The following is a 27,661-nucleotide window of genomic DNA, read 5'->3' on the forward strand; positions in this document are numbered from 1 at the left end:
AGTCACTTAATTTTGCCACTCTTTTGCCTTAGAACCAAGTACTGGGTTTTAAAAAAAGGTGTCGATATCTCAAGAGCATTAGAGGCTAGAGGATACTTAGCTACAGATAAGATGCTATGAAACGGCTATAAACATAAAAAACAGGCCTGATACAATTCAATTAAATAAATATTAAGTACTCTTGTATTTAATGCAGTGTGCATGGACCTGGAGTCAGGAACGACTGAGTTCAAATCTGGTCTCAGACTTATTAGCTATTTGGCCCTGAGCAAGTCATCCAACTTCTGTTTACCTGTTTCCTCAAGTGTAACATGGGAATAATAATAGAACTTACCTCTCAGGGTTGCTGTGAGGATAAAATGAAATATTTGTAAAGTGCTTAACAACTCAGTGCCTGGCACATCATAGGATTATATATGTTGTTGCTACTACAACTACTACCACTACCACTACCACCACTACCACCACTACCACCACTCCTCCTCCTATGTATACACTGGGAAAATATAGAAACAAAAAAATATTAGTTCACTGGTCTCAGGGAGCTTGAGGGATGGAGGAGATACAATATATATACAATACAAAATAATTTCAAAAAGGAGAAAGTGACTGGGGGGTGGGGAAGATAAGGAATATAAAGAAAGAGGTTCATGTAGAAGGTGAGACTTGAATTGCATATTGAAATGAAACTAACTAGTAGAAATGAGGAAGGAGTGTATTCCAGACACAGACAATTTGCACATTTGGAATATTACATAGTGGGATTAGCTAGAACAATCGTATGACTGGCATGGAGTAGGTGAGAGAGAATAAAATAAGCTTGCAAAGGACTTAAAATTCTATATTGAAGAGTATGTTTTTGTTCTGAAGAAAACAAAGTCACTGAAGGTTTTTAAGTTGGGAAGAAATAAGGTTAAATCTATGTTTTAGAAATCTCAGTGTTGTAGTTGTGTAGAGGATAGATTTGGAAAGAAAGAGATTGAAGGCTGGAAGACCAATTAAAAGGTTACTGGAATAATTCAACTAATAAGTTATGAGGCTAAATAAGTTATGGTATATGAATGGAATAGAATACTAATATGCTATAAAAATGAAGACAATTTCAGAGAAACATGAGATTTGTATGAATTGATGCAGAATGAAGTGAACAGAACTATGAAAAAATTAATACAATAACATTACTATAAAGGTGAACAACTTTAAAAGACTTTACAACAACTCTGATCAATGCAACAACCATCAGAGGATTCATGATGAAGCTTGCTATCTAGCTCCTAAGAGGGAGGTAATAAACTCAATAAAGATTGTGACTTTTTTTGGACATGACCAATGGTGGAATTAATTTTGCTTTACTATATGTTTGTAACAAAAATCTTGTTTTTCTTTTGCAGGGTAGAGAGAAGGCTACAGAAGGTAAATTTTTACTGATTAAAAAATGGAAAAAACTGGTCCGAACTAGGGTAAAGGCTCTGAGAGTAGAGAGAAGTAGACTGGTATGAGAGAAGTTATGGAAGTAGATTAGATAGGACTTTTAACAGTGAAGGAGGATGGGCCAAAACTGACTCTAAGATTAGAAATCTAGATAGATGGATTGGTGTCATGAATAGAAATGGGGAAGTCTAGAGAAATATCATAGGGAAATATCTATGGGATACCCACATAAGAGATTTCCAAGAGACAGTTGGAAATGAGACTGGATCAGAAGAGGGATTAGTGATGGATATAAAGATATGGAAGTCACATACATAGAGATAACTGAATCCATTAGAACTGATGAAATCACCAGGGAAGAAAATTTAGAGGCAGAAAAGAGGGTTCAAGACAGAGCACTGGGGATAACCCACATTTAAAAGGTGGAAGAGGATGATTCAACAAAACAGTATGTTAAACTAATAAAGGTTGTTAAGGAACCCAAAACCAAAAAAAAACTACCAGAGAAATCCAGGTAAAAAGTGTGTAGGAGGAAGAAATGGTTGACAGTATCAAAAGATAAGGAATGAGAAAAGAGTATTAGTCTTAACAGTTAAGAGAATACTTATAACAATGGAGAGAGTAGCTTCACCTAATTGGTGGGGTCAGAAACTGAAAAAAGCTTTTAGAAAAACTAGAAAGTCAAGACCTGTTACCTAAATAAACTTCCAAAGGGGATAAGGTAGCCATTTACCACAACTATTCTTAAATCAGTACAAGAAGAACACTACTTCTAGACTTAAAGAACCTGGATTCAAATTCTCTCTCTGATGCTTAGTATGGCCATGGGCAAGTCACACAACTCCTTGGGCCAGAGTATCTTCATCTGTAGAGTAAGGGACCTGGATTAGACATCCATTGGGCCTCTCCAGTTCAATGTGATCACAAATGTGAACTATGTGGATCCTGTGGTTGCCCATATTGTTAGCGGAGAAGCCAAAAAAACATATGATTATCGTCAGATATCCAGTATTGCCAAGACTCTTCTAGTTGGAGAACCACTAACAAGTTCAACTAAGGGTTCTTAAACTTTATATATGTTACAGGCCCCTTTAGCAGTCTGGTGAAGACTAAGGACCATTTCTCAGAATGTTTATTGCACACATTAATAATTAAAAGAAATTCTAGGGGGCAGCTGGGTAGCTCAGTGGATTGAGAGCCAGGCCTAGAGACAGGAGGTCCTAGGTTCAAATCTGGCCTCAGACACTTCCCAGCTTGTGTGGCCCTAGGCAAGTCACTTGACCCCCATTGCCTACCCTTACCACTCTTCCACCTGTAAGTCAATACAAAGAAGTTAAGGGTTTAAAATAAAAAAAAAGAATTAAAAAAAAAAAAAAGAAATTCTAAACTTTAGTTAGCAGTTGGATAAAAAAAAAATCTATTTTTTTCCATGAAGTATACAGACCCCTAAGAAATTTATCTGAGATGTCTCCTACCCACCCAAGTTCAGAACCTTGAGTCTAAATAGATAAGCCAAAATTTTTTAGAAGACGAACAAGAAAATAACTGTATTGCCAGAAATTGTTCTGTATTACATTGAAACCTAGGTTCTAGTAGTCTTGGTTTTGTCTATACCTTAAATAAACTGCTTGAGATGTCATAACATTAACTTTCCATTTTCATTGAGTACAACAAAGTACATGTATTAAAACTCTAAGAGTACAGGTGTGAGGTGATGAGGGCCTGTACCAGGATGGTAGTTGTTATAGAGGAGGAAAAGGGGAGTATATGATAGGACTTGACAAACTGATTGGTTATGCGGTTTGAATGAAAGTGAGGAGTTGAGGATGATCTCCAGTTTGCCAGCCTGAGTGACTGGGAAGATGGTGGTACCTTAGACAATGAGGAAATTGGGAAGAGGGGAAGGTTTGGAGGGAAATATAGTTAATTCAGTTTTTGATACATTGAAATTAAAATTTTGAGTTTGAAGATGTCTTATAGAAAATAAGAGATTATAACTGAAGAGAAAAGTAAAGAATAAACAAAAAGATCTGAAACTCATACACATGAAAATGATTATTGAATCCATTAAGTGCTAATAAAAAAAAAGCTAATGAAAGAATGAAACAAAATAATATAGAGGGAGAACTACTACTTGTTGGGATTCTGAACTTGAAAATTCCCTGTCATTCTTTTTAACCAACCCAGTGATTTTTTTCAGTGAAGTTGGCCCCCAAAGATAAGCTTCTTCTACCAATGCAGATTAGGTTAACTTCCCTGAAAATTACAGTATTGGAGGGTTGCCTTGAGTACAAGGAAATTAAATGACTTGCCTAGTATATGCACTTAAATCAAGTTATTTCTGAAACTGAGACCAATTTTCTATTACATATGTTGTTTTTCTTATTGTTAATAATGAAACCAGTGATTTCCAAAGTGGACTCTACTGCCCCCTGGTGGGTGCTGCAGCGATCCAGGGGAAGCAGTGATGGCCACAGGTGCATTTTATCTTTCCTATTAATTGCTATTAAAATTAAAAAAAAAATTAATTTCCAGGGGGCTAAGTAATATTTTTTCTGGAAAGGGGGTGGTAGGCCAAAAAAGTTTGGGAACCACTGAAATAGATGTACCATATTGACTGTCAAGTGAACACTTTATACTATTCATTAAATTCTCTCCTAATATAAGTTTTAAAATGCTTACTCACAACTAAAAAAGCAAAAGTAAAACCTCTCTATAAGCAGACTCATTGTAAAGGCATTATGATCGTTAGTAATAAAAGAACCATACCTGGCAAATTTTTTCCCAGATCTCATCACAGCCAGCCTTTTCCTGAAAACTCAGAGCCAGATCATAGTTTTCAGCTTCTGACCAAACAATTAATGTATCCTGTTTAAAAATAAAAGATTTTTTTCTTTAAATCTCCAGATGAAAATGTACTCAAGTAATGCATATTAAAGAAATGAAAGACAATTAAAAATTAAAAGTAGGTTAAGAAAAGTTTAAGTTAAATACATTAAGGAGTAAGAAATAATGAAGAGAACATTGAAAATATTCAACCTATCTATTTAAGCGTATGTAATTAATATGTGATTTAGTTCATACATAATTTCTAAAATTAACCTATTTATCAGAGATGACAAACCTATGGCACGCAAAGCCCTCTTTGTGGGCATAGCTGCTGTGGCCTGCCAGAGTTCCTTACTAGAAAGCTAGAGGGACTTGGGGTGGAGCTGTTCCCCTGCTCCTCTCCACAAACCTGATGACATTCCTCACTTTCTGCACCCTTCTGCCCAGCAGTCCAATGGGAGTGCTTTCTCCCTCTCCTTTCTGGGGTAAGGTACTAGGAGGGGTGGAGGGGTGGGAGGGAGATGGCTCACATGCTATATGAGTGTGTGACACAAACAGCAGCCTATTGAGTCTATGGTGAAGGTGATTCCTGTGGTGGGGTCAGAGAGGAGCTAGGTTTGAGGGGAGCACAGCTCACAGCATGGCCTATAGTTGGAGGGAAGCAGAGTGCTGGGGTCACTCTCCTCCCTCTCTCCACATGTGCCTCTCATCATCAACCCTTCTACCCAGTAGCCCAAAGAGAGTGTTTCCTCCTTCCCCTGTCTGGGGTAAAGGGGAGAATGGACCTGGGGAGCGAGGTGGGGTGGTAGCATGGGGGTGGGGACTGGCACTCCATGAAAACAAAAAATAGTAGTTCTATATTACATGAACAACCTCCTAAAACAATATATATTATAATGGATAAGAAATTCTTAGTAGCAGAAAAGTATAATTGAGTAACCCAATCTTCATCAAAAATTATACATTAAGGGGGCAGTTGGGTGACTCAGTGGATTGAGAGCCAGGCCTAGAGATGGGAAGTCCTAGGTTTAAATTTGGCCTCAGATATTTCCTAGCTGTGTGACCCTGGGCAAGTCACTTAACCTTTATTGCCTATCCCATACCACTCTCCTGCCCTGGAACTAATACACAGTATAGATTCTAAGATGGGAGGTAAGGGTTTCAAAATAAAAAATTACACAATAGGATGATGTTTGAAATTGTTCTCCTACCACCTCCCCTCCTTACTACCCAAGGTCAACCAAACTGTCTCCTACCTGTGTTCTGTTTTCCACTTAGCAGACTGTCTGCTAATTCTTGCTAAAATACTTAAATAATTGAAGCTAACATCTACATAAAAATCATAAGGCATTTTATATACAATATTTTATTTGGCTGCCTTAAACAATCCTATAAGTTCCTGTTAAACCCAGTATTAAAAAAAGACAACGAGGCTCAGAGAAAGTGACTTTCCCATGTCATCTAACAATTAAGTGTCAGAAAAAGAACCAAGCCTAGTACTTCTATTATCCCATAGATGCCAATATGTCTTAAAAAAAGTCTAATCTCTCTAAGAATATTTGGGGAGACCTGAAGTCAATAAACCATTCAAAATAGATAAGACTGAAGTCGTATTTATCTAGGAGTATTATAGTATTTGGATGAAGAGCTACCAACTTTGGCTAAAATAATAGAAGGGGAGAGTAATGAATGTTGGAGGGGATGTGGCAAAATTGGCACATTAATGCATTGCTAGTGGAGTTGTGAACTGATCCAACCATTCTGGATGGCAATTTGGAACTATGCCCAAAGAGCTCTAAAAGACTGCCTGCCCTTCGATCCAGCCATAGCATTGCTGGGTTTGTACCTCAAAAAGATCATAGATAAACAGACTTGTACGAAAATATTTATAGCCGTGCTTTTTGTGGTGGCAAAAAACTGGAAAACGAGGGTATGCCCTTCTATTGGGGAATGGCTGAACAAATTGTGGTATCTGCTGGTGATGGAATATTATTGTGCTCAAAAGGAATAATAAACTGGAGGAATTCCATGTGAACTGGAAAGACCTCCAGGAATTGATGCAGAGCGAAAGGAGCAGAACCAGGAGAACATTGTACACAGAGGCTAATACACTGTGGTAAAATCGAATGTAATGGACTTCTGTACTAGCAGCAATGCAATGACCCAGGACAATTCTGAGGGATTTATGGAAAAGAACGCTACCCACATTCAGAGGAAGGACTGCAGGAGAGGAAACATAAAAGAAAAACAACTGCTTGAATGCATGGGTTGATGCGGACATGGTTGGGGATGACACTAAATGGCCACATCAACGCAACTATCAATAATATGTCTTATTATAATAAGTCTTGATTGATCACACATGTTAAAACCAGGGGAAATGTGCATTGGTTATTGGGGGGTGTGTGAAGGGGAAAGTAAAAACAAGAATCATGTAACCATGGAAAATTTTTCTAAAAAAATAATTAAAAAAAAAAAAAGCCACCAACTTTATTCATGAAGCCATGTGTGAATATGGCAGGTCAAGTTGTAGATGGAGGTTTATGAGTGGCAGATTTGAAGATAATTCACCACATCTTCCCTCTAGTATCCCTTAGCTTCTGGAAATCAAAAGGGAACTTTCCTTTAAAAGATGCTACAAGGTCAACTTTTACCAACAGTCCATTCTTATAGAGGATTCTTCAAAGAGTACTTTGCTTGTTTTGTAAAAGATTAGAAAACATTAACAGAATTTAAAAAAAGTTTTGATTTCCCCCCCAATTATATGTAAAAAATCTCTAACATTAAAAAACAAAACCCAACACCTCCCCCCACCCCCCTTCCATCTTAGAATCAATACTGTGTATTGGTTCCAAGGCAGAAGTGTGGTACGGGGTAGGCAATGGGGGTCAAGTGACTTGCCCAGGGTCACTTGGAAGTGTCTGAGGCAAGATCTGAACCTAGGACTTCCCATTTCTGGGCCTGGCTCTCAATCCACTGAGTCACCCAGATGCCCTCTAAAAGTTTCCAACATTTAAGAAAGAATATTCAGTCTCAAATTCTCTTCCTCCCCTCTTCCCACTGAAATGGTAAGCAATCTGAAATATATTTTACATAAGATATCATGTAAAACATGTTTCCATATTAATCCTTTTGTGGAAGGAAACTTGAGCAAGATAAAACTTAGGAAAGAAAGGGAAAAAAGTCTGCTTTGGGTTTGGATTCAGACTCCATCAATTCTCTGGAACTTCTTTAGAAGCAGATGACATTTTTTATCATGTCTTTAGGGACTCTTTTGAATCAATGTTTTACTAATAATAGCTAGGTTATTCACAACTGTTCATCATACAGTATTGCTGTTATTATGTACAATGTTTTCTTGGTACTACTTACTTCACTCTACTTTAGTTCATGTTAAGTCTCTCTCAGTTTTTCTTATTTTCTCCTGCTCATCATTCCTTTCACACAATAGTATTCCATTACAATCATATACTATCTTAGTCATTCCCCAATTGATAAGTATCCCCTCACTTATTTTTGTAAATGTAGGTCCTTCCCCTTTTTGTTTTTTTTATCCCTTTGTGATACAAATCTAGTAATGGTATTGCTCAGTCAAAGGGCATGTACTGTTTCCTTGGGGAACAGGTCCAAATTGCGCTCCAGAATGGCTGAATTGATTCACAATCGCTCCAACAGTACATTAGTGGTTCAATTTTCCCACAACCCCTATAAGTTTTGTTATTTTCTGTCATAATAGCTAATCTGAAAGGTGTTGGGGTGTGCCTCAAAGATGTTTTAAATTGCATTTCTCTATTAATAGTGATGTAGAGCATTTTTGGGGCATAACTATAGAGAGCTTTAATTACTTTGAGAACTGCCTTTCATATCCTTTGACCATTTATCAATTGGGGAATGACTTGCATTCTCATACAGTCAACTGATTTCTCTATGTAGTTGAGAAATGAGACCTTTATTAGAAAGACTTGTAAAAAAAAATCTGCACCATTTAAATTACTATGCATTGCTCTCTATTCTATTTCCTCCTGTTTAATTTCTGATTTTGCCCTCTTTTCTACCAGTCTCACCCCTCTTCTCTTATCCCCTTCCCTTCCTACTTTCTTTTAGGTAAGATAGATTTCTATACTCTATTGATTATGTTCTTTCCTCTTTGAGCTAATTCCAATGAGAGTAAGGTTCAAGTGCTTCTCTCTCCATGTCTCCCCGATCTTCCCCTCCTCTGTAAAAGGTCTTTCATGCCTCTTTTATGTGAGATAATTTATCCCATTCTATTTCTCCCTTTGACTTTCTTCTAATGCATTTCTTTATCACTCCTTAATTTAATTTTTTGGATATCATTCCAACACATTCAACTCATACCCTTCCCCTCTATGTATTTCTAATTGCCCCAATCGTGATAGTTATTAGGAGTTATAAGAATCATCTTCCCATGTAGGATATAAATAATTTAACTTAATTGAATATCTTTTGATTTCTCTATCTACCTTTTTATGATTCTGTTGAGTCTTGTATTTGAGAATCAAATTATCCCTTTGGCTTTGGTATTTTTACAAGGAAAGTTTAAGTCTTTGGTTTTATTGAATATCCATTTTTCCCCCTGAAGGATTATATTCAGTTTTGCTGGGTAAATTATTTATTTCTTAGTTGAAGTCTGAGTTCCTTTGTCCTCTGGAATATCAATGTCCCAGGTCCTTCGATCCTTTAATATAGACACTACTAAATCTTATTGTTTTGACTGTGGTTCCATAATATTTGAAATGTTTCTTTTTGGTTGCTTGCAATATTCTCCCCTTGGCCTGGAAGTTTAGAAATTTGGCTATAATGTTCCTGGGAGTTATCCTTTTCAGGAGATGATTAGTAGATTTTTTTTATTTTTATCTTACCCTCTGGCTCTAAAATATCAGGGCAATCTTCCCCAATAATTTCTTGAAAGATGACATCTAAGCTCTTTTATGGCTTTCAGGTAGTCCAATAATCCTTTTTTTTTTTTTTTTTTTTAATTTTAAACCCTTAAGTTCTGTGTATTGACTTATAGGTGGAAGATTGGTAAGGGTAGGCAATAGGGGTCAAGTGACTTGCCCAGGGTCACACAGCTGGGAAGTGTCTGAGGCCGGATTTGAACCTAGGACCTCCTGTCTCTAGGCCTGGCTCTCAATCCACTGAGCTACCCAGCTGCCCCCTCCAATAATTCTTAAGATGATCTCTCTTAGATTTCTTTCCCCCAGGTTAGTTGTTTTTCTAATGAGCTATTTCACATTTTATTCTATTTTTTTAAGTTCTTTTAACTTTGATTGTTGATGTTTCATGGAGTCATTGGTTTCCATTTGCCCTGAAAGCATTATTTCTTGAATGAATTTTTGTACTACCTTTTCCATTTGACCAATTCTACTTTTTAAAGAGTTCTTTTTCTCAGTTAATTTTTGTACATCTTTTCCAATATGGCCAATTCTGGCTTTTAAGTAGTTCTTTTCTTCTTTGGATTTTTGTGACTCTTTTACCAATGGGCCTAATTTTTTTAAGATATTAATTTCTTTAGTATTTTTCTCTTTTATTTTTGCCTCTTTTATCAAGCAGTTGACTTTTTTTCATTATTTTCCCATATCACTCTCATTTCTTTTCCTAATTTTTCATCTACCTCTCTCATTTGATTTTTTAGATCGTTTTTGAGCTCCTCCATTAATTCTTTTTGGACTTGAGAGCAATTCATATTTTTCTTGGAGGCTTTGGATACAGCAATGTTGACTTTGTTGTCTTCTGAGTCCGTGTTTTGGTCTTCCCTTGCACCAAAATAACTTTCTATGTTGAGTTTCTTTTTTTGTTATTTGTTCATTTTCCAGCTTTTTTCTTTTAACTTAAAAAAATTAAATTGGGCTCTCTTTCTGTATTCTAAACTTCAAGTTCTTTGTGCAGCTGCTTTCAGAGGTAGCTCTGAAGATTTATAAGTTTTCAGTTCTTCCAAAGTGGTATGATCAAAGGAGAGGTATGTTTAATCCTCTCCTGGCCTGTGCTCTGGTTTATGAGCAATCAAATCTTTTCTGCATTGGAACTATGACCATGGTCCCTTCTTCCCCTGAAGCACTTACATGTGCTAGTGCTCCTCCTGAGACGATGACCTAGGACTGTAGCCTGGGTTTGTATGTAGGCAATGTGACAACAGTCTTGCACCCAGAGCCAGCAAATGGACCCTGTAATCTCCTTCTGAATAGTTGCCTAACACTCCCATACTATCTGTGGCTGAGAGCTCTAGAAGCTTTTGTCCTGATTTAGCTGCCCCCAAAGCCTGTTGCCCTAGTGGGGCCTGCCTTTGCAAGCTGCTTTGTGCTGTTTCTACCCTGGTGCAATAGATCTTTTGTGCCAGCCTTCTAAGTTGTTTTGGGCTGAAAAATTATTTCATTCTGCCTTTTTTGGGATTAGACTGCTTCAGAATTCATTTTCAGGAATTATATCATAGTTTTTTGGAAGGTAATTTGGTAGAGGACAGGGAAGTCTAGGTACCCTTATCATTTTGGCTACACATACCACCTCCCTGCTCCCAACAAATATAATTTTTACAAGGAAAATATATGCTAGTTATCACACTCATAATCACTTCAACCATCAGTTTCTTAGGATCAGAGAGTTATAGATCTAATGTTGGAAAAAAGACTAGCTAGTACAAGTCCTTTGTTTTATAGTTGAGGAAACTTAGGCACAGTGAAGTTAAATGACATCTCAGGTCATAAAGATAGTAGGTACTAGAGGTGGCATTTAAACCTAGGTCCGTTGTTCAGATTCAGTGCTCTCTATTGTTTGCTTCATTTCTTGAGTCTGGTTTATAAATATAGCATAGTTTACTGCCTTCTTCCCTTATAACTTCTAATGTTTTCATTCCCAGATGTTTCTCTTCTCTTGTAGAGTCATGAATAAAAGTGTCATCAAGTATAGGAAATGTCAATTTCATGTTTTCTAATGTGCAAATGACCTTTCTTTCTAAAAACTTTACCTTCTGTCTTAGAATGGATACTAAGTATTGATTCCTAGACAAAAGAGTCCACTGAGTCATCTAACTGCTCCTAAATGACTTTTCTTTTTAAAATTAACTTCAGTTAAGCCATCTTCTTCATTTATGGTAACTGTTGGCTTTGTACATCTTTAAAAACTCAAATCTCAAATGAGATCACAATATAGAACCTAGACAAACTTTCCTTAAGAAATACACAAAGTGGGGCAGCTAGGTGGCTCAGTGGATAGAGCCAGGCTTGGAGAAAAGAGGTCCTGGGTTCAAATCTAACCTCAAACACTTTCTAGCTGTGTGACCCTGGGCAAATCACTTATCTTCAATTGTCTACCACTTATAGTCTTTCTTCTTTGGAACACAATACTTAATATTAATTCTAAGTCAGAAGGTAAAGGCTAAAAAAGAATAAAAAAAGAAATGCACAAATATACCTTCAAATCATCAATTTTCTTTAAGTAAATTTCATTTTCTTCAATCAAAAAGTTGCTACTCTCCTCCTTCAACCATATTAGATTAAATTTTAATTCTTACAATTATAAGCAGTTAATCTTTAATTCTTCAGCATTGTTTCTTTGTATTTGGCTTTTCATGTTACGCAATGCCTGTGCTTGAACCTCAAAGTTTCTACACAGCTCTTGTTTTTCATCAGGAATGTGTGGAAGAAGTTCTCTATTTCCTCCACCTCCACTTCCCCCTCCCCACTCCTGCAGTATTTTGTTTAGTTTTGCTGGGCAAGTTAAGTCTTGGCTGTAAGCCTATATCCTTTGTCTTCTGGAATGTTATATTCCAAACTCTTTGCTCCAATATAGTGATAGTTGCTAAAATGTATGTGAGCTAAGGTTCCTTGGTACCTGTGTTTGTTTGTTTGTTTGTTTGTTTTTTTTTTGGTTTGTTTTTGTTTTTATTCCTTGCAATATTTCTTCTTTGACTTGGAAGCTTTAGACTGAGGGGCAAGATGGGAGTTTTCATTTGGGGGTTTCTTTCAGGAGGTGACTGGTAGAATCTTTTTATTTCCACTTTGCTCTTTGATTCTAAGAGATCTGGGCAGATTTCTTGAAATATAATATCTAAGCTTTTTTTTTTTTGAGGTACTCCAGGAATTCTTAAATTTTTTCTCCTGAATCTGTGTTCCAGGTTAGTTCTTTTGTATCATGGAATCTTGGCTTCTATTTGAGTCATTTTAATTTTCATGGAGTTTACTACTTGGGCAAAGTTTTATACCTTTTTGCAAAGCTGCTAGTTATCTAATTCTTTTCCATTTTCCTTATCTATCATTCTCATTTGGTTTCTCAAAATCTTTAAAAATTTTAAAACATTTGTTTCATATCTCTTTGTGGGATTTTGAGTTGAATTTGTGCTTAAGCTATGTTTTGCTTTAAGGCTTTCTAATAGATATTTAGAACTCATTCTCAGTTTCTGAATTTGTGCCTTGAGTGTTTCATCATAATAGCATTCCCATTGCTCTGCTGGGCAGAGGAGTGGGTGATGAGGGAAATGTTCTCAGGAATTGGTGGAGAAGGGGAAGGGAACAGCCCCCTCTGACAGGCGTGCCACAGATTCACCAACAGAGACCAAGCCATCTATAAGCATAGTAAAGCAAACAAAACTAAAGTATGAGAAAGAACAATGAATGGGCAAATAACTCTTCAATCCAAAAGACCTCCTTAACAAAGATAAATCCCTAATTGGTGGAAAGTGTGGGAAGGAAATTTTGAACTTAAGCCTTTTTGTTTTACCTTTGTTTACTCTTAAGACTAACTATACTTAATCATACCACTTCCCTTTCCCCCCCAGCCTTCAGTTCCCTACTCTTCAAGGGTATAAAATACATGGTATCAACATTGTTTAACAGCATGTAGCAATACAATAATCCACTCCCTCAATTTTATAAACTTCAATACTTCACAAGGTTTGGTTAAAAAAAACAACAACCCCAAAACAAACAATCATTGCTAAGGAAAAGAATGCCAAGGAATATTCAAAACTGGAATGAGGAATCGTCTATTGGGTTTATCTTGGTCAGGAAGATGAAGTACACTGAAATCTTGAGAATACAAGACAAAGTTTGCTTTTAACTACTTAGTGGCACTCTCTTGTCTGCTTCATGATGACAAATACTGTTTCTACTTCTTTGTAACATTCTTACCTTCTTAGTTTACAAATCCAGCCAGAATTGAGAAGATTAGATTTTTTTAAACGTTTTCCCACCCCCATGAAAACTGGAGAGGAAAGGTACTTATGCTGGTCCTTTGAAATAGTATGAGAGGAGCCCAGGGGCCTTCCTGAGTTAGATTTTTATGATGCTATTTTGTTATTAAAGATATCCTATATATGGGGGAAGGATGGAGGAAAATAGGGAGGCTATTTATTTGGTTCTGAGTTCATCAGTGGGAACTCTCTTCAGATGCATAGTCTCAAAAAGAGTTGTTCAGGGCACTGTGGTGTAGGAGCCAAATAGTCTGAAAGACATGGTTTCAAGTCCTATCTCTCACAAATTTATAAGTGTGTGACCTTGGGCAAATTATTAATTACTCCAAAGTCAAACTTTCTTGCATACAGATTAATTGATCTTCATTACTGGAAGGAATTTACACACTAAGGAGGTCCCCTTAACAAGTAATTCAACGAACAGGCCAAAAAACCTCAAACAAAATAAGAGTTCCATATATAATAGGTACCTGATAAATTTTTTGTACTATAGAACTGAAAGAGCCCTCAAAGGTGATTTAGTCAATATACTGTTAAAAATGGTCATCTAGCCTTTGTTTTAAGACCTCTAATTTAGAAGAATGGACTATTCTCAAGGCAATTCAAATTCAATGACTAATAGCTGAAAAGAATCTTAAGGATAATCTAATCCAACCCTTTTATTTTAGAGATTAAGAATTTTCACTATATCACAATACTCTATGGGGAGATCTAATGGGAAATTCTTTTTTCATTAAACCCAGTATTTTTCTACTCACAATTTTTAACCACTGCTCCTAATTTTCCTTTCTACAATCTAGCAGTACAGGTCATTTTGCCAATTACCAATTTCATGTCGTATTATCTATCTAGCCCACATTTATTCATCTTTTATTACAATAGTAGTATATGGGGCTTTATTAAACATTTTGCTAAAATTTAAGCGAACTATTATTTGTAGAACGTCCCTACTCTAAGGAAACCTGTTAAAAGGAGGTAAAGTTTAGTCTGGCATGGCCTGTTCTTAACAAAGCTATGTGGGATCTTATAAATCACTAATGCTTCATCTATATGTTTACTAACCACAAATTCTTTAAAAACTCTCTAGCATTTTTACAAAAAATGAAGTTCAATGATCTAATACTTGCAATCTCCATTCTACCCCTCAATTTTTCTTTCTTTTAAAAGTGGGGATATTTGCTTTTCTCTACTCCTATGATTCTTTTGAAGGTTCTTCATAATTATCACTGATTAGTCATAACATCTCCAAGTTCTTTTAGTACCTTAGGATTTAGGATAAGCCTGATGACCTGAACTCATCAAGGACAAAAGAAGCTCTTTTATCAATATTTATCTTGGGTTTCAACTATATATTAGCTATTTTTATTCTGTCCCAGTCCAAAGATCATTCTTCTCAGCCAAAAAAAAAAAAAAAAAAAAAAAAAAAAAAAAGAAAAAAGAAAAAAAAGAAACAGAATTGAAGAGATTTGCTTTCTCTCATGATTTTCTTTTATCACTGTCAACCTTGAGCAGTCCTTCAATCCCTTTTTTGTTGTCCTTAAGTTTTCCTCATTATCCTGAGTTTATTTGATCATTCTAAGACACCACTCTTATAGGACAAATGCTTTTTAAAAATTATCTCGAGTGTCTTTTCTTCCATTTTTCATTCTCTTTAAAATTTAAATCAGTTGATGAGCTCCTTGTACATGTCCTACAGATTTAAGATCATTCTCTTGTCTTTCCCTCACTTCCTTTTGTGTCTTCAGAAATTAGTTCTTGAAAGGACCATAAATACAAAAAGATCAAAAACAGAAAGAAAACTACAGACCAATCTCCCTAATGAACATAGATGCAAAAATCTTAAATAGAATACTAGCAAAAAGACTCCAGCAAGTGATCAAGAGGATTATCCACCACGATCAGATGGGATTTATACCAGGAATGCAAGGAAGGCTCAACATTAGGAAAACCATCCACATAAGTGATCATATCAACAAGCTAACAAACAAAAACCACATGATTATCTCAATAGATGCTGAAAAAGCCTTTGACAAAATACAGTACCCATTCCTATTGAAAACACTGGAAAGTATAGGAATAGAAGAACCTTTCCTAAAAATAATAAACAGTATATATCTTAAACCATCAACAAGCATCATCTGCAATGGGTATAAATTAGAAGCCTTCCCAGTAAGATCAGGTGTGAAACAAGGATGCCCATTATCACCTCTATTATTTAACATTGTACTAGAAACACTAGCAGTAGCAATTAAGAGAAGAAAAAGAAATTGAAGGCATTAAAATAGGCAATGAGGAGACTAAGCTATCACTCTTTGCAGATGATATGATGGTATACCTAAGATGGAATTTGAGAAAGGGAATAAGCATGTATTGGCATACTGTGTGCCAGTCACTGTGCTAGCTAAGTACTTCACAAATATTATCACATTTGAATAGTCATTTCCTCTAAAGATTCCTGTCATTTCTACTATAATTCTTACTTGCTAGTGAGAATAAGACCTAGAATGCTTTTCTGTTGTTGATTCCTCCCCCTTTTGAAAGAAAGTATTATGGAAACCTATCAAGATACTGTAAGCTTCTCTACTCTTGAAAGAAAATGCCTATGTCTAGTTAAGAGAAGTCCCCTTACACTTTAATACCATGCCTCTGTGCCAATCTTGTGATGTTTCCTAAAATCTTTACCTACTTTTTTCTAGTCCAGATAGCCTGTGGTATATTTCATTGCCAACACAGCTTCTGTTTCTGCCTCTATTATCTTAACCTAAATGCCCTCTGGTTCTTGAACTTCTTCATATTAACTTCTTAATATACATTTCTATTCTGCCCCATCAAGGCTTAATTTATGCTGTTTCTTTTGAATATGGTAAATTTTTCAAGAGTGGTATTGTAGTCTTGAGTCTCATCTTGCCAACACTCAATGACACAACTAATAAGGCCAATTTCCTTTCCTTGCATTAGCCTAATTCCTCTTGCTTATTATATGCCTACTATATATAATTTGTGTGTAGAAATGTATGGCCATGTAAAACTAGTACCTTTCTTGGATTTTTCTCTTATGAATTTGTACATATCTTTACTAGTACTGTCTATGGTTTCTAGCTGAGGTGAAAAGAGACCTGGTCTTATCTCTTTTCCTACTCTAGATCCTCATACTCTCAAGTCACAATATACTGGCTCTCCTTGAATTTCAAAAATATTTCAGTTGATGCAATGACAATACTTGAACATAGGGGACACATAATCTATCATTATTGTGACAATGGCATTGGAAGTAAGGGGTAGGGAGATTCCTTAGATTCTTAGATCAATTTAGATAAGTCTAGAATTTTTCAAAAGGAACTCTTGAAAATTATTGGAACTGCAACAAATTTATAAAAGCAGAGAAATGCATTTTTAAAGAATACAGTTTGTAGACTTGAAGTTAACTATCAATGAGATTGGCTAGAACAGTTCATTGGAGCACTTAATCAGCCCAGTTCTTTTTCCTTACCTATTTGAAGCTAAAATAAGCTACTTCGTTTTCTAGCTGACAATAAATTTAGGTTGGTGGGTATTCCAGAACTGGTGGAATCTTTAATTTTCCACAGAACCTGATTCCCACCTTCTTACCTCCAGGTATGGGTTCCTATGATTTATTTTCTGATTCTTTTTTACATTTCTGCTCTAGACAAACCATTTTTTTTCTTTTCCAAAACCTGGTCAGTCTCCCTTATATGAGAAAAGTTGTCTGCTTTTTGAATTTTAAAATTCCTCCTCTAGATTTCCAATGACCTCACATTTACTTATGTGTCCTTTGGCCCTGTTGGGGGAGGTAGGAGTTCCAGGAAGCCCTTTCCCTCATCTTTTCTCTCTCTCTCTCTGACTTGTAGGTGTGAGTGAATCATAATTAATCAGTTACAAAAGGAAGGTCCTCCATTCAGTGAAGATACATTTCTTTGTCTTAATTCCATGCCGGCATCTATACTTAATTTTCCTAGTGACCATAAAGTCTATTAAGGCAACCCCTTTCCCTAGAACTTGTACATATCAGCAATCTATAACAGCTAGAATTAGATGTTCTCAAAGCCTTAGTCCATTTTTGGTTATCCTTTAAAATTTTATTTCCTATCTATCTCCTCTAGCTACCAACAGAGATAACTGACAAGCCCTCTGCTTAATGGAAAAAAAAACACACTAGCTCATATTATTCCAGCTTTACCCAATTCCCCAGATTCTTTTGGATTACACTTCATTCAGATGCCTCTTCCTCCTAGAGAAGTAAGTTTTTCAGAATTTTATCATCAGGAATTTTAAAATGATAAAATAAATATGTAGTTAAAAAGAAATAAAATAGAATTTTCTCTATAGGAAGAGGAGGGTTATTTCCTTATAACAACTTTAGACATCATTGTATTATTCTTCCATCTGACTCAAATTCAAATATTTTCTCCACTCCTGCTTCCGAGTCACAGAGAATCATGAAGATTTGTTCAGTATAAATTTATGCTGCTAAAAAAGCATAGCAAGTACAGAGCAATCCTTTTTTATCTATTCTTCAGCCCACTCCCCACAGAAAATATTACAGACTATCTTCTTAAATTTGCAACTTCCTACCTTCTAATAAACTTCAAGCTTAATGGATGACCTTGCCACATACTCTTTTTGAAAAGTTAAGAGCCTATCTGTCCAGAAAACTAAATTTATCCCCATCTTCAACTCAATTTCTGTTAACTTTTCCTTTCTATTTCTGCCTATATCAGAGAAAGAAATATATAATGTGGCATAGTGAAAAGAACACTGGATTAAATGTCAGATGATTAAGGATCTAAAATCCCATTAGGACATTAACTCACTGATTCACCTTTCTCAGATCTCTACCCAATTTCCTTAGCTATAAGCTGAGAGAGTTGGAATTAAAATCTTTCATCCTCTGATAGCTGGTGGTTATGAAGTATCCCTTTTCCCTCATCAAATGTGCTTATTTCTATATTTTCTGAGGATTTTATTTCCACTTGTACCCCCTCCTTACTTTACATCCTTATCTATCTCCTTGCATTGATTTTTCCTACTTTCAAAAGCATGTACAAGTCTTTAAAACAAAAAAAACTTCTTTATAATCTGAAGTACTTCTCAAGTTAAAAATTTTCAGTTTACTTACACTGCCTAAATTTCAGAGGCTCACAATCACAGAGGCTTCCAAACCATATCTGAACAAGTGAACTCTAGTAAAATATATATATTAAAAAAAAAAAAAAAAAAGTGGTTATACTAGTCTTTGCTTGAAGACCACTAGTGAGAGTGAACTCGCTGTCTTCAGAACTGGTCCATTCAATTTTTGGATACAGTAAGCTATAACTGATGAGTTTTCCCCTACTAATTCTGCCTTTTAAAAACTTGCCTATTTTCCTTCCAGCTTTACTTTTTGATCCTAGTTAGGCCCTTTAGAGACAGACAGAACAATCCTAATCCCTTTTTCTGGTGACAGATCTTCAACAGTTTTCATATCCTTTCTAGGTCTTCTATTCTCCAGGGTAAACATCTTCACTTTTTTCAACTTATCTCCATGTGGCAAGACCGGTAGACCTTTCACTATTCTGATTGTTCATTTTATTACCTCCCATTCCCTTTTTGAACTCCTGCCATTTGGTTTTCAATCCTTGCATTCTTCGATTAAAGTTACCAATGATCCTTTTTTTAGTTAAATAAAAAGGCTTATCTTAATATCTTAGTATGTGGATCAGATAAGCACTGGGGTCAACCATTAAGGAGGAAGCTCAGTGCACTACTTTGGAACAACTTCTCTGGTGTTTCCAACATTCCTCCTTCCAGTATCTTCTACTCCCTTTTAAGCTTCTTTTTGAGCACTGTTCCCTTGAGGAAAGGGATCATCTCCCCTCACCCACCATTTGTATACTTAGCATGAAATGTCTGGTACATAACAGGATTTTTAATAAATATTTATTGACTGACTGCTTTTTTTTCTATCCTTCTGACCACCACTTTTATCTTTTATTAAATATTTTTCCTTCTTATTCCTAACTGTGGCAGTTCCATAAAGCTCTACCTTTTGCTCTCTGCTTTATTCTCTCTAAAAAGATTAGAAAGAGTTCTAGATCTGGAATCAAATCATAGAGTAATGCTATGAGTCTATATGATCACTGTGGGTAAGTCACAACCTCTCTGAGCCTGAAAATCCCTCATTAATCAAAAGGGAAACAGATAAGCTAATCCTATCTCGGACAAAGGATGATAAAAACATTTTGTGAACCTTAAAAATGCTAGAGAAACTTCAATTATTCAGAATATTTCCACTCTCTCTTAACTTAATATATAACATGGCTGAAAACAAACTTCACCATCTCCTATGAATATGTTCCACCTCCAAACTTAACTATAAGGATTATTTTTAACTCCTCAATAGTCAGCAAAAATCATCATTGACTCTTTTCTAAGATTTCTTTTGAAATGTTCCTTTATCCTTTATCTGTTCAACTGTTTATCATCTGATTCCTGAATTCTTGCAATAGTCTAATTGTTTTTCCATCTTCTAAATTCTCTTTTCTCATACTGCTCTCCAGATTTACTTTCTATTGCCAGATTAACTTCATAAAACACCATTTACTGTATTCAAGAACCTATAATATCTCCCTGTTATTTATTGTCAAGTCCAAACTTCCTGACATAGCAAAATTCCTTATAGTCTGGCTATACTTTACTCATGAAACATAGCTCTTTAAATCACAAAATATCAGAGCTGACAGAGGCCTTACAGATCATCTAATCCAACTTCTCATTTTAGAGATGAAGAACTTAAGCTCAGAAAGGGGAAGTAACCTGACTAGGTCACACGTCTAATTTATAGTATACCCAGGGCTACAATTCAAAATTCTTGACTCTTAGTTTAGTATACTATCTAGAATTTATACATGTAATCTCATCTTATCCAATTAGTTTTGCCTCTCAATCTAGTTTTCATCAGTATTCTAGGTTGCTGCATCACTAATTCTGCAAACAATTTGTTCATTTTCACATCTGCAGATCCTCCCTTATAGGCACTGAATCTTCCAGTGATGATTTCCCTTATGGCCTTGGTCTACAATTAATCCCTTTCCTCCTTAATCTTTATTGTACCAATTCTCTCACAAAAGTTTAATTCTTGATCACACATAGTGATTCTTTTTTCTTTTCTTCTCCCCTCAATTTCCCTAATAATAAGATCATTACTTTTAGAAAGATGGGTACTATATTTTTATTTCTCTTAGACATGACACATTTTCAACAGCTTCACATGCCTAAATTGCTCATTTTAATCTCAAGGACAGCAGTTATATAGTCATTCCTATTTCTTAATAACATTTGTATATTTGGTATCTGTTTACAAGTTGTTTCCTTGTTTTTTCCTAGGACCTATGTTTTAGATGTCCTAACTGATTTATAAGCTTACTTGGCATAAGGATGTCTTTTATTTCTTCAGTGTCTACTAACAATGCTATTCAATTCAATAGATGTATTTATATACTTATTAAGCATCTACTACTTGCAAGGCACTCTGCTAGGGATACAAAAACAAAATGAAAACTATACTACTCCTTTGCCATATGTCATCTCTAAACTGGAGACCACTTTCTCCCAGTCTCTGAATGTATTGACAGAAAGGTGTCAAACTTTTGAGATTTTGGCACCAACTATTCTCGATATAATATGTTGGTAAATACCCCTAACTAAAAGCTTAAAAAAAAGAACACCCTTACATTCTTAGAAGAGGGTAGATACAAAATTTAAATAGATATATTTGGAAAGAAAGGGAGTACTAAATCTAAGAAGATTAGGAAAAGCTCCCAAAGGGGGATGGCATCTGAGTTTAGCCTTGAAAAGCCAAAGATTCTAAAAGGGAGAGGTAAGAAGTGCTTTACAGCTATATGAAAGAGCCTGTGCAAAGACAATTGCAAGTAGTGAATGTTGCCATGAAAGCAGCTATTACCTGCTTCTATATAGTGTAAGCATCACAGTGCTTCTGCTCCCAGCTCCCAACTCCTACCTCCCCCATCTTTGAAACAAAGCATAAGAACCACATCCTGGGGCAGCTGGGTGGCTCAGTGAATTAACAGCCAGACCTAGAGATGGAAGGTCTAGGTTCAAATCTGTCCTCAGCACTTCCTATCTGTGTGACCCTGGGCAAGTCACTTAACCCCCACTGCCCAGACCTTACTGCTCTTCTGCCTTAGAACCAATACACAGTACTGACTTTAAGATAGAAGGTAAGAGTTAAAAAAACAAAACAAAACCCCCAAAACCACATCCTGAGCTAACTACATCTTGGGTACTAGACAATGCTCACCTGTGGTAACTACCATTCCTTGTCCTCAACCTCCCACCTATGCTATTTCCATTTGTCTACTTTCTTAGGCTTTTTTTTTTTTTTTTAACTTTCTTAGGTTGACAAAGCAACTTAAAAAAAAAAAAAAAAAAAGGCTGACCAAACCTGCATTATGTGAACTCTTGAGTGTCTATATGAGATTTTTTGGAGGAATGCAAACACCTAAAGTTATGTGATCATAGTCAGGTTATTTTACCTTTCTGGGACATGGGATCTATCTTTAAAATTGAGAAAATGGGGCAGCTGGGTAGCTCAGTGGATTGAGAGCCAAGCCTAGAGACAGGAGGTCCTAGGTTCAAAACTGGCCTCAGACACTTCCCAGTTGTGTGACCCTGGGCAAGTCACTTGACCCCCATTGCCTAGCCCTTACCACTCTTCTGCCTTGGAGCCAATACACAGTATTGACCCCAAGACGGAAGGTAAGGGTTTTAAAAAAGTTTAAAAATAAAATTGAGAAAAGTGTCATTTGTCACTGCCAGTTTCCTATCCTTTGAAAAATGTTGACTTTGAACAATAGTACCATATATCTACAGTACACACCTCAAAAGATCAATCAGTGCATATCTCTGGCTCCAGGCAGAACTTCACAGAAACTAGCCAAAAGATTTTCTATTCTACTATAAAATTAAAAAAAAAATTAACAATGTCCCAAAAAGTACATTACAGTGTCCAACAACTCTCAGTTCTAATAAACAACTCTTCTCACTAGTTTTCTCATTAGGGGAAAGATCCCTTTGGTAGCTATGGTCTATTTCTTCTTGATTCATCATCTTCAACAGACAATTATGTAAAACATTTAAAAATTATGAGAACTGTACTAAATTAATAATATCTCTGAGCAATACAGTTTCATATGAATTAGATAGGTAGCAAAGAACATTAAATGCCATTTCCCTTCTCCAACCCAGCCCCACCAAATTTATAATAAAAGAATAGGCAATGTGGCATAGCCTTACAGTTGAGAAGATCTATATTCCAGTGCTAACACATATGTTATATGGTCCTGGACAAGCCAAAATCTCTTGGTGCCCAAATCCATTCCTTTTAAGTCCCATACCAGCTGCTAAACTTTCATGAATAGAGGAAGTTTTCACAATAGAAATTCCAAATACTAATGAAATCAAAGGTTTAAATCCATCCTTTTACTCACCAAAAACTCTACCATCCTAACCTACTTCAAAATAGATTTCCCCCTCTTGCTAATCAGCTATTACTACATTCAACATGTATTGCCTATTGATTTCATGATGACTAAGATTATTTATGAAGTAATGAATATTCACATAATTTTTAAATCCAAAAGAAGATATCTGTGCAAAAATATTGTTTAATAATTTAAAGATAACTATTAAAAAAGAAATAAAAAAAATTTCTTAACAGACTCTAAAAATATTGATAAAATGTCTTGGAAAACTTCAAGCAAATTTGTAATGTGGTTTTGCAAACTTAACAGGAAAAAGAATAGAAATAAATCTACAAAAATTAAAGGAAATTAAATAACAAAACAAAAAAAGGCCAGCATTTTCTAGTACATGTGTTTTACAATAGACAACTCATTTTCTGCAGACTAGTTTAGTTTATATACAAGTAGCCAAGATTTTGATAAACTCTCAGAGTTCTCTGATAAAAATATTCTTAATGTTATTATCTAAAAGGATTTAATCTATAAGATAACCTTAATGTGCTCCAGAAATAAGAGGCAAGAAATTATTCATGGATGAAGTCTAATGAAAAATTATTAAAATAAAAGAATGGAACAGAAAAAATATTAATTTCCAAGCTAATACATAATTAAACATATAAAAAAACAGGAGCTCCTCCCACACCCACATATGAGAAAGAATCAAAGATTTTTATTTATAGATATTTATAATTAGTATTATAGCAATTATAACAAAATTCTAGATAACTCACTATCACAGCCATATTACACACAAATATGTATTAAACATTTAATTTTAAAGGATACTTCTACAGTATTTACTGGAAGTTTGACATATATTTGACAAAATTCTTAGGTCCATGATATAGAATCACATTATAATAATGCTACTCCCAATATTTTAATAACTAAAGCCTTCTAGAGTCATTCTAAGATGAATATTAAAATAAGCTATTCTGGAGAGAATTACAGAATCTTCAAATTGAAAGAGAACTTGGAGGTCATCTTTCAAACCTGTGGCTAAAGCAATTTATTTTTCTCTAAAGTATCCACAGTAAATATTCATCTAGTTTTCCCTGAAAGATTTGCAGAGACAAGAAATTCACAGAATTGAGATTTGGAAGGGACCTCAGGAACCATGGAGACCAATTCATACACAAAAGGAATATATAATCCACTATAATATACCCAAAAGTGAGTGACCAGTATCTGAGTGAAATCTCCAAAGAGTATATATAACCCATTACCTCTTGAGGTAGCCCATTCCATTTTTGAACAGTTTTAACTGTCAGGAAAATTTTCCTACCTCTATCTTTGGATAGCTCTAATTGTTGGGAAGATTTTTCTCATAATAAGTCAGTATATGCCTCTCAATGTAACACATGACCTTCCTCCTTTCAACAGAAGTCTCAAACAATGTTACAGTCATACAAAAAACGGGTGGGAGTGGAGAGAATAATATGTCATTAGACATTTATTTAGCACTTACTATGCAACAGGCAGTATACTAAGGCACTGGAGTGATACAAAAGAAGGCAAAAACATCCTGCCCTCATGGAGCTTACATTCTAATAGAGAATATAACAAGTAAAGGAGTAGGTAGATAAAAGATGTTCAGAGTAGGTCGAACAGACTATGAGAGAGGATGGAATTATAAATAAATTTTAACAGTTGATTCTCATCAAAAACTAGCTCTTTGTAAAAAAAAAAATTTAAGAACAAATTCCATCTAAATATTTGAGGAACATTAAAGTAAACTATGTAATACTTCTGACAAACAATTCATTAACAGTTAAATAAGAAAACAGTCCGAGTTCCACTATTCATATAATGTTCCCTCATATTGTAATATATTTCCATTATAATGCACATAACATTCAAATTTTCATAATGAAGCATGAGAACTTAAGAAGCAATTGCAAACTAAATGGAATTTAAATATTTAAAACTAAATTCTATATAGTTACTTTAAATACTCGGGCAAAAGAACATTGTAGCCATTCTCAGTGATTAAAACATAATTGTGTTCAAAATAAACAGCAAATTCAAAGGAAAATCTCTATTTCCCCAAATGAAACAACTAATATATAGTCAAATATAAAACAAAAAGGGAAAATAGCTATACACACAGTATCTTCCTATCAGGATACTAAAAACAACTTAAAATGGGCGTTCAAAGCTATTTCCTATCTAACCTCAATCTTGATTCAAAGAATCTAACTTCATACCCAACATATCCTCCTTGATTTAAAGAAAACCCTTTAATTTTCTATCTCTGAATCTAGATATGCTCTTTCAGCAATAACACTGAAAAATTAGCGTTTTTGAATAAAAACAAAAGCAACCTGAATAAGATTTTTTCACAAATTATAATCAAACAAAAAAAATTCACTTTTATTTTTTAGCATGGAAATAATTTTTAATCTGCAAAATAAGCCAAAATCTGTTACTTTGTTTAGGGAACACATTTTGTCCTAAGAAGAAAACTTCATGATCTGTGCCTAATTGATACTGCCTTGATCTAATGAGAAATCCTAAATGAAAAATAAACTACTACTTGCCTGTTGTTTCTGATATGCAGTGTTTGGATTTATCTTTGATTCCAACAGTAGTGACCCTAAAAAGTGACAAGAATAACATATTTAAAATTTCAACTTTAAAAACAAAAATAAAACAAAAAAAATCACACATGAAAAAATTCTCACGACTCTTCAGCCAACTAGACATCTGTTTTGAAGTAAAGAAATATGTTCCAATTCACATTTTCTCTCCACATCCAGCAAACATTTCATTTAAAATACAACTCTTATTTCCCACACTTCCATCTCTGTCCAGCATTTTTTTAAAAAAAAGTGAAAATTGAAGAAACCAAATGACAATTAAAAGGTCAACTGAATCCAATAAAAAAAAAAATCTCACAAGACTGTATGGGGCCAAGTTGAAAAAAACAACCCAATATTAATATTCTACTACACTATAGCAACAAATCTTGGTTCAATACAAAATTACAGTATTTCATTTATTCATCTCATTCAATAAAAACAAAACTTGAAATACTTTGTGTACATGCAGAATTCTGTGGCTATTTAAAATACATTTACTCCAGTGCCTACTATGTACTAGGAGCTAGAGATACAGATACAAAGAATGAAACAATCCTTTTTCTGTAGGAACTCCCATACTATTTAAAATAGAAAGGAGAGTGCAGGTGAGTGTCAGTGGAAAGAGAAACGCCAAAGGTTTATTTAAAAAAATTTTGACCCTATACTCCAAAGTGGCAAATTACTGCTTACGCTTTCCAATGTCAAAACTTGGATTATAAATCAATGAACACGAGTTTACACACAGTCTGCTTTAGTGTCTATCCTGCTTGCAGGGTAAAGTATCCCTTTCATCTCGGCCTCCACAAAGGAATACTCTGGAGCTACCTCAGACCTAAGTGTGCGTGTGTGTGCATGTATCGTGGCAACAGTGCAGTAACCGACACCAGGCCCGTGGGGGCTTTTGGATTGCCCCAGCACCTGTCGGGGGTGGCAATTAAGGCAGTGGGTTAAGACCGAACAAATTTTTTAGAAATAATAATGATTTCCTATCAACCAAAGTTTTATCTGACACATCCCAGAAACAGAATCACTGAGGGGAAAAAGAAATAAACAGGACCCCAGCTTTCAGGCAAGGAACCCTCAGTTCTTGATTATTTCCTCCCTTCTGCATCACAACCAAAACCGGGGTGGGGGGTGGAGAGGACGTAAAGTAAAACCCAGTCCAGGGTCCGAGAGCCGAGGGCGGGGAACCATAAAACAGCTGCTAATTAGGAGTAAACAAGGGAAGGCTGAGCTCCTCTCACGTTAGGTACGAGGAGAAATAAAAGCGACGGACTCCTCGCCAGGAAGCAGAGAGGCCTGGGGCCTAAGCCAGTGGGCCCCCACCCCCTATGTCCCTCCCCCATCCCCGGATTCTTACCATCGGACTCGGCCCGCACCAGGAGCGACATGCCCTTGAGCCGCTCCACGTAGGTGGAGGAGACGTGCCCCGTGCCCCTGTCGTCCCATTGCCGGTCCTCGTTCAGGGTGTACACCTTCACCCGCCGCCGTGTATCCGACATGGTGGCTGGCCGCTGCACTCCTTCCTCCGGCCGCCGCCGCCGCCGCCGCCTCCTTCTCGTTTACCTAATCTGAGATCCTCAGTCCCGGGAGCACGCAGCGGCAGCGGCGGCGGCTCCAGTCAGGCCCCTGTTCACCATGGCTCCGGAGAGCAGTCGCACGGAGGGGTGACTACAGCTACCGTGCCCCGGCACCTCTGGCCTCTCTAACTTTCACCGTCTTCTCTCCCTACCCACCCCGCTCATAGACGCCCACCCCCCCTCCGCCCACCCCCCTAAAGCCCCCCCCTCCGGGGCTCGTTCGCTCTCCCGCCGCCGCCGCCGCCGCCGCCGTAACCACTACAAGTCCGCCATCTTGTAACCCGATTCTCTCTGCCTTTCTCTTCCTCCTCCAGCGGGCTCGCACGGGCTGTCCTAGCAGGGGCTACGGCGGCCGACAAGCTCAAAGCTAGGCGCCAGTCTATTAGTCCCGCACGCGCTTCCTGGGGCCAGTGCTGCAGGCAGGAGAAGCGTTCTCGCGAGCGGGGAGGGAGGGAGGTAGGCGGGTGGGAGGAGGATGAGGAGTCTAGTGAGGCCGGG

General features: G+C 36.3%; 1 protein-coding gene across 4 annotated transcripts in view; it reads right to left on the minus strand.

Moving 5' to 3' along the window:
* The window catches only part of PPP4R3B (protein phosphatase 4 regulatory subunit 3B), an 85,069-nt gene extending 57,793 nt beyond the window's left edge, over positions 1–27,276 (minus strand). For all 4 annotated transcript variants that reach the window (XM_044663350.1, XM_044663351.1, XM_044663349.1 and 1 more), the window contains exons 1-3: positions 26,944–27,276; positions 25,542–25,597; positions 4,201–4,299 (exon numbers count right to left, since the gene is read on the minus strand). In XM_044663350.1, the coding sequence (XP_044519285.1) occupies positions 4,201–4,299; positions 25,542–25,597; positions 26,944–27,085 (297 nt within the window). In that variant the 5' untranslated portion in view covers positions 27,086–27,276. The remainder of the gene's footprint in view (positions 1–4,200; positions 4,300–25,541; positions 25,598–26,943) is intronic.
* Positions 27,277–27,661: the final 385 nt, after the last annotated feature.

Source organism: Gracilinanus agilis, chromosome 2 (assembly GCF_016433145.1).
Source record: "Gracilinanus agilis isolate LMUSP501 chromosome 2, AgileGrace, whole genome shotgun sequence".
NCBI classification, from domain to species: Eukaryota; Metazoa; Chordata; class Mammalia; order Didelphimorphia; family Didelphidae; genus Gracilinanus; species Gracilinanus agilis.